Source organism: Entamoeba invadens (assembly GCF_000330505.1).
Source record: "Entamoeba invadens IP1 unplaced genomic scaffold scaff_1105074726049, whole genome shotgun sequence".
NCBI lineage: Eukaryota > Evosea > Mastigamoebida > Endamoebidae > Entamoeba > Entamoeba invadens.
In genome coordinates this window covers 37218-45717 of record NW_004440337.1, presented here as the reverse complement: position 1 = coordinate 45717, position 8500 = coordinate 37218, and the positions used below count along the sequence as shown (strand labels likewise).

At 27.7% G+C, this 8500-nt stretch overlaps 3 protein-coding genes across 3 annotated transcripts; 2 read left to right on the top strand and 1 right to left on the bottom strand.

Moving 5' to 3' along the window:
- Nucleotides 1-7: 7 nt before the first annotated feature.
- Nucleotides 8-622, top strand: EIN_349700 (Hypothetical protein; the record flags this gene model as incomplete). Its single annotated transcript, XM_004256383.1, has 1 exon — nucleotides 8-622. A coding segment is annotated over one exon (615 nt), but the record flags the coding sequence as incomplete, so codon positions are not given.
- A 3917-nt stretch (nucleotides 623-4539) lies between these two features.
- On the bottom strand, nucleotides 4540-5945 carry EIN_349690 (hypothetical protein; the record flags this gene model as incomplete). The annotated part of the gene is made up of 3 exons (XM_004256382.1): nucleotides 4540-4862; nucleotides 4972-5886; nucleotides 5930-5945. 3 exons carry the CDS (start codon nucleotides 5943-5945, stop codon nucleotides 4540-4542), a joined length of 1254 nt encoding a protein of 417 aa, XP_004256430.1.
- A 2033-nt stretch (nucleotides 5946-7978) lies between these two features.
- On the top strand, nucleotides 7979-8500 carry EIN_349680 (hypothetical protein; the record flags this gene model as incomplete). Its single annotated transcript, XM_004256381.1, has 1 exon — nucleotides 7979-8500. A coding segment is annotated over one exon (522 nt), but the record flags the coding sequence as incomplete, so codon positions are not given.

Sequence of the window (8500 nt, the reverse complement as noted above, 5' to 3'; positions counted from 1 at the left end):
AGAAGACAAAACTTGCAAACCAAACTGCCCAGATGGATATTTTGCAAAAGCTAAAGTTTGCACCGTTTGTCCAGATAATTGCAAAACTTGCACTGAGGAAACAAAGTGCACTGCTTGCAAAGACGATTCGTTGATGGTAGAAGACACCAAAATGTGTGTGAAAGACAACTGTCCAGAAATGTATTACAAATCTGAAGCCGACAAAATGTGCAAGAAATGCACTGACAAATGTAAAGTCTGCAGTAATGCAAATGATTGCCAAGAATGTGTTTCACCAAACATGTTGGAGGAGGGAACCATGAAATGTGTTGACAAATGTGAAGACGGGTTCTATAAAGCAAACGCAACCAATTGTGATATGTGCATGGATAAGTGCATGATGTGTGCAGCCAAAGAAAAGTGCGACAAGTGCAAAGAAAACTTTTTCCTATCTGAAGACAAATGTGTTGACATTTGCCCAGAAAAGTACTTTGAAAAAGAAGGAAAGTGCGAGAAGTGCAAAGACAAATACGACACTCCATGCAAAGAAGGTGACAAGGAATGTGAAGTTTGTGTGAACAAAAGTGGGTCGTTTGGAACTTACGTTCTCGCTTTGGTATTAGTCTTGATGATCGTTTTCTAAGTTATTTTTCTTTGATATGGTTTTTTATTATTTATTTGGGTATGTTCAGAAAACTAAAAAAAATAAATAATTGAATCATATAAATAATTTTTTTATTTAAAAAATAAATAAAACTTGAATTAACTTTTTTTATTAACATTAAAAATATCTAAATTGGATTTAACACAAGATTTCTGATGTAAAAATGGATTTCAAAAAACATAAGTTTTGCTTAACAGTAAAGTAGCATAACTCATTATTTATTATTATGTTTAATAATAATATATGATGTAAACTGACATATTTATGAATAAAACCCAACTTTTATATTTAAATAACAAATATATAATTCCAAAAAATTAATTTAAATAAAAATCAATTTTTTAGTTATGAATTCCCAAAATGTTTAGATCAAAAAACAAAATAATTATCATCCAAACATTAAATATTTTATATATATAAACACAACTAAAATTTTCATATACAAAAGAATAATGAATGACTTTGATATATAAGTTAAAGTGTTGTTGTAATGTTGTTATGAAATAAACTTTTTTATTTTAAAACATTCCAATATAAAAATGCGAATTGGAAGTGTAGTATTGATAATAAAAAAAGATAACAGATAGAATAAAAAAATTTGAAAATTGTTTAACAAACTTAGTGAAATTATACAAAAGAAAAAACTCAACAATAAGTATTACACTTCTTTACACCATTTAAGGCTTTTTTAAAATTTTAACATTGAAATTATTAATGATAAAACAATATAATAAAGCAAAATAATCAACTTGAATATCAAGTCACTCAACAAAAAATTTGAACTAAATAGAGAATAATTTGACAAGATGATTAACTCAAACATTAAAATTAATATACATATATATAGAACTTTATTTGACAAACAAATTAATTATTTTGAAACAAAGAAATACTTGGATATAAAAGCTTAAAAGAATATTAATACCAAAAACAATATAATTTGGATTATTATTTTTAATAGATCCAAAGATAATATTTCAGGTAAAAATACTGATTCTTTTATTTTCATATTTCAGAATTGATATGTTTTGATAATATTTTTGTCTATAAAAATACTTATACAGTGTATAATTGTAAGTAGTAGAATTAATATTTTGATGTAATTTGTGAATAAAACATTAAAATTTTTAAATGTTCATTATTATTGACGATGTAATTAATTGAAAATGTATTATTATTAATGTATTAAAATGTTATTTATAATAATAAGAAAACAATAAATCAACAATGTAATCGATAAATAATATCCAAGAGACTAGTTCCTTTCTTTTCTTCAACAATCTTTTCTTTTTCTTTTTTCGTATTTTTCTATTTTATTTCACATTTATAATATTATAATATTATAAACAGAAGCGCTTATACCTCTATAATTTGTTGTTTGGACTGTTATTTTATGCCGTATAAGCGCTATTGATTTATTTATTAATTATTTAGTCTTTTATTCAGTCCAATTTTATGTATACAACAAAAAGGGACTTTTTAATAACAATAAAAAAGTCACTGTGGCATATTCACGGGATATATTTATCAATTACATTGTTTGCCGACTCAGTTTGAGCCGGCTTCTCTTACTTGCATTCTAATGGATCAATACCTTTAATGTTTTTTAAATAGAAGAAACAACCTTTGTTCTGATAATTGTGATGCTTTACTAACCAAATGGGGATGCGCTTTTTTCCTTTTAATACAAATAAAAGATTGCTTTTTCAATTTTGTCTCTCGTTCATTGTGGCGCATTTGATGTTGTTGGATGTAATTTAAATTGTATTTAATTTAGTCATTGGTTTTGCATAAATAAATCATCAATTGTCAACTACTTATCACGAGTAAAAATAAATATTTTCATTTATTGTAACCTTTTAATAATGATATTGTTGATAATGTTAGTTGTAAATATTGTATGTTTTCATCCTATTTGTTGTTTTAATATTGTACGACATAGAATTCATAAGCTTTTGAAATGTAAGATAAATTCCTTGATATAACCCCATTTGGTTTGATAGATACTCGTTAAAGATAGTAATGTAGTCTACTCCATTTCATTGTTGTTGAATTGTTGTTTCTGATTATCAAATTCTAGCTTTATATATTGTTTATTTTTTCTATTTTTAATTATCGTGTTTTTTTATTAACAAATACCACATTATTCTATTAATACAGTGTTGGAACACAAGAAATTTGGATCTTTGTGTGCTATTTCTCAACTTCTTTTTAGGTTTAATAGTGTATTCGATAATTATTATATTTTTTATTTTTATTTTTATTAAAATAAAAACAAACAATTATCTAATAAAAATTGTATCGGCTGTGCTTCTATCTTAAAAATAATCAAAACAACGCCAATGTGTCTCTATTGTCATTGTTGTCCAAACATTAATATTGTATTTTAATTGAATAATAAAATCAACTTGTTTTTAAATAAATAAATTATGGTATTTTTAAAAAATAAAAAAACTTTTCATTTTATTTTCGAAATAAACACTTAAGGATTTATTTATACAAATGGTATATAAATAAATTACATAAACACCTAATTGCAACAACAATTGGGGTTTTTTGTAATTGAGTTATCATCTAAAAATAATTTTTTTCTATTTAAAACTGCGTTATAACTGTTTTTAATAGTTTAAAGTATAAGTTAGTTTGTATTTTTAAATCCAAAATTAACTGTTATTCAAAAAGTCATAAAAATAAAAAATTGTCAAGAGTTATTTGCTAAATGTTGTCTAGTCTGGAACGTTGTTTGCTGATTTTAGACCATTATAAATGAAATTTTAAGGGATTTTTTCGGAAAACCCCAAAATCATTGTTTCAATATTATTCCTTTTTTTCATTTTTACCTAATTCCCGTTTTTTGAAACAAAAATCAATTATTTTTTTGTTAAAAAGACAAAGTTTGGGGAACAGACAAAGTTTATCAACTGACTCTATCAAACAACAAATAAAAGTTCAAGAGTGTAATTTAATTTTTAAATTCAACGAACTAAATTATTTATAAATCAAATTAAATTTGTTTTCAAAGTAAATTTACAAACCAATTATAAAAAGGTGGTTGAATGTTATTTTTAATTAATTTGGTTTGTTGTTTATTTTTATAAATATAAACTTTTGATTGTTTTTAATTTTATTGTGCATATCTATTATTGGTTGTGTCTAAGTTTCTTGAATTTTTATTTGATTAAACCACAAAATAACAAATGTTATTTTAAATAAAATAACCATTTCAATTCTATCTTTAACCCTTTGACAAACCAATGTTTTTTAAAAATAAATAAATAAATAATTTGTTCCTTTGTATTTTTTCTATATTTATAATTATTTTACTCAACCAACACCAGTTATCTGTTTTATTTTTTGTAAACAAATAAAAAACCAAGTACTCAATTATTTATAATTTATCAAAATTATTTCTTTTGGACGACATAGTTATTTTTGATAAATAAAAAATTTATTAATTATAAGTCATAAGGTATTCAATTTATTGTCGAACCCTATACCACATATGTATTTCTATTCAAACATTACTTTGAAATAATATATTTGTTCAGAACAATATCACGATCTGTTTATTTTATAACAAATGATATACAAGTACACTGAACTGCTCACATGACAAAGAAGTCGCTTCGTCTGCTTCAACATCAATAATTATGTATTGCGTCACTCAACAGCGAATGAATATTATGGAGTGTTTTTAATATCAATAAGTATCTGTGTACTTAATAAAGAGACTAGATTATAATATCAAAGAACAAAAAAGAAATGAATGTGTGTTTTTCGCCTTACTTTAATTAGATATATCAACTCAAACATAATCACAATTTCACACAATTAATAATAAAACGTTCTATCACAAAATAAGACCAATCCTATCAACTTAAATTTTAAACTATCAATTAGAATGAAATTGATCCTCCAATTCCAACAAAATTACCTCTGCCCTCATCTCTTCCGACTCTCATTCCCACTTTCGCTCGATCATTAATCTTATAATCCGCTCCAACAGTATACCTGACTTTTCCTCCATTCGCCTTATTAATTTCGGCATTCAAGTCCCATTTATCATTCGGCTTATAATTTGCCTTCACTCCATATGAATTGATCTTCTTTCCGTTTTCCTTCCCAAATTTTGCGTTACCTTCAATCCCAAATTTGTCATTAGGATTATACCCAGCGGCAATTTCAACACTTCTATCTCCTCCCCCAACCTTCGCGTTTCCTTTCACGTTGAACTTTCGTTCTTATATTCCCCTCCAACACTCACAGTGTTTTCTTATCTTTTCGATTGAAGTCGACATTGAAGTTTGTGTTCTCATTTGCCTTATAACTTCCACCTATCCCAAACTCGTTCTGTCGTTTCCCGTCTCTTTTCGACGTCTTAAAATTTGTATGAATTTCGCTCTTCTCGTTCGGCTGATATTTCCCTTGAAAATCAACTGACCCACTCTTACTTTTACCGGTTTGAGTTTGTTGCAAATCCAGTGTCGCCTGCACTTTTTTGCCGATATATTCCGCCTTCAAGTTCCCTTCACTACTTTTATTCCCGTTTGTGTTCTTTCTCTTCGCTCCGCCCGAGACGGTCAATTTGTCGTTCACTTTGTACTTCCCATCAACACTCAAACTCTTAGTTTTGTCATTCCCATTTTTACCGGAACTCAAAGCACCGTTCACACTCAATTTGTCTCCGGTATAACTTCCTTTGACGTTCACTTCTTTAGAGGCGACGCCGTTTGTTTTGGAATACTTGCCGTTGGCACCTATTGTGACTTTGTCCGTCGGTCTGTATGCCACTCCACCGGCGATACTCTTCGACTTCGTTTGGACACTTTTGCTGCTTGAAACTTTCACATTGGCGTCGAGCTTTTTGGAGGTGTAATCGGCGGAGGCAGAGAGATCGCGGCTCTTTTGACCATTTTGCTTTGTGAAGGATCCGTCCGTCGACAGTTTGAGATTGTCTGTGGGTTTGTACGTTGCGGAATATTTCAAGTTCTTAGTCTTTGAATTTGGACTCTTGTTTTGTGTGTAGGATGTGGAGGCAGTCAGTTTCTTGGAAGTGTAATCTGCTCCGACTCCAAAACTCGAGGACCTTTGTCCATTTGTATTTGTTTTTTGTGCATTGCCATTCACTGAGAATTTGTCATTGAATTTGTATTTTCCATTAATCGACCCACTTGTCGTCTTTGTGCTGCCAGTTTTGGATTTGGTGTATTTGGCAGAGCCACTAAATTTGTCGGAGGTGTAATCTGCGCCAAGTCCAACTTGAGACGATTTCCATTGACTTTCTACTTCTGTGCGTTGGCATTCATCTTGAATTTGTCGTTAAATTTGTAGCTCGCACTAACAAGCTAGAATCACTGTTTTAGTAATTTATAAGTCAATATCAAATATGTAATATGTTTATCGTTGAATATTATGATGAAGATACTTAATTTTATGAAATCTTCTGACAATTATTACATATTACAAAGTTTTTTCAAATTTGGCTATTTCATCGTCTTGGAGTGTAAAGTCTTTACACTTCAGAGTGAAAGTCACGACTAAAAAGATTACGAATATAATGAACATACAGATCACAACGCCATTCGAAGTAAATATGATTTCTTGACTTCTTTTGATACACCAAAAGAAGTCAAGAAATCTTTAACTATAACACTGCCATAGTTATAAACACAATTGCCAAGATCAAATTTATAAATGAGATGGTCAGTGATATATAAAATTCACTTATATAGTAGTTTCGACTTTTTCCTATATATTTGCCAACCGATTTTAATGATATTATGTCGACAACGGCTCATATATTTAATGGAATATAATATTATATTCCATTTAATATAATAATATCAATTAAAAATATAATAAATAAGTGATAAAGTACATATTTGGTCTGGTTCCCACATTTAAAAATGCCAATCGGTCACATCAAGTTTGTTAATACCAAGTATTGAAAAGAATGCTAATAAAGCGAAACTTATACAGTCTGTTTGTGCACACATTCCATCAATTTCCCGTGTTTTACCTTAACAGGGATCCCCTAACTTTTTTGCAAGCGGAAGAACAACATCCACGCAGTACGGACAAAGAAAATGAGTGACATTGGGATGCACAACATTGCCATGAGCTATTTATAAAAACAATTGTTGCAAATACTTAATTATGGTTAAATGGTTGTAAATCTAATCGTTTTTATTAAATTTATTTCTTTGTTAATATTGTTAATAATAAACTATAATGTTTAGTAAAAATAATTTTTATTATATAGTCGGGGGATAAATAGCATTAAAAAGGGACAAAGGTAGTTAATTTTGGTAAATATAATTTTGAAACTATAATTTTTAAAAAATCTATTTAAAGGTCAAAATAAACATAAAATTAAAATATTAATTTAAATTATAGTTTTTTTATTTTAAATGATTATAAATTGAATAATTATAAATTTCTATTTCAAAAATAAACAAAAACACTTCAATTTGTTCACTTAGAGAAATGTGGAAGTCTAAAACGCAGCACTTTTTGTGGTTTGTCTGAAACTTGTTTTGTTTAAGGATTTTCCTTTGTTTTTCCCTTTGTTTCGTTTCTTTTCTGCTCTTCTTCAACTCCAATTGTTTTGGTGTTAAAATGGTCTTTCTCTTTTCCTTTCTCAATGGGAATGGTTCAACAACGAAAGATTGAAAGATTTCAACAAATGATGTATTTCAGTGATTCTGTGACACTTTAAAAGATTGACATTGTAGTTAATTCATTAAACTCTGGCTTTTTAACCATATATATCATGAATATATTGAAATACAGTTTTTAAACTGGTTTCTTGTATTTGAATTGCTTTTTTGTGTTGATTGCCTGTGGTTGTTTCATCGAGGGTTCCTTTCTCTTCTTCTTCCATTGTTTTCAAAGATTGAATAATATCAAAAATAGAAAGTTATGGTTTTCTTTTATTATCTTCAAAGTAGTTAATTGAAAAAACCCTTCTAATACTTTTATGGTTAAATAAATTATATTTTATAGTTTTTTACTCAAATTAACTACTTCTGTCCCAAATTAACCCCCTTTATCACCCGACTATACATTATAATTCACAATATTAAATAATTATTAAATGATATTAAATTAAAAATTAATTGTTATTAATCAATAATAATAAAAATTTTTTATAGATAATAATTTTTAGAATAATAATTAATATTTTATTATAATCAATTTATTAATTATTAATTAAAATAAATTACTAGATTCATCTCATTTTTAAGTTTTTACATTTATTATTTTTAAATAAATTTAAATATTTATTTAATTTATGTTGTTCATTTCAACTAAAAACACTGATAAAACAAAGAAATGGAAGAAGTAAAAGCTCAAATTAAAACTGTAACATCTCTGATCACCAAGCTGTTTGACGACCCGAAAGAAAAACCAACTGAATTAGTCAGAAAGGGTGAAAAACAAAACGAAATGCCCCTCCGAGAGCAAATTAAAGAAGCAGAAAAGGCATTTGAAATACTCGACGAAGATTATCAGAAAAAGTTGCATTTGAGAACGGAGTGGCAGTCACTTTTGCAAGACGTTCTATTATTAACAGCAATAACAAAACAACACACTAAAGATATACCAACAAACAAAAAAGAATTGGACAATTCTATAGACACATTGAATAAACTTTACACAGAAGACTTTGAAATTAAAAACAAAAAACTTGAAGAAGATTTTCAAGTTGAACTTTCAAAAATAGAAAAAATCAAAGACAATAAAATTGATGAGTTGGCAACCATCAAAAACGAACGTGCAAAAATGGAACAAAATTTTAATTTTGGTCTTGAAAATGGCGAACGTAAAAAACTCGAGGAATTGTCAAAAATGAAA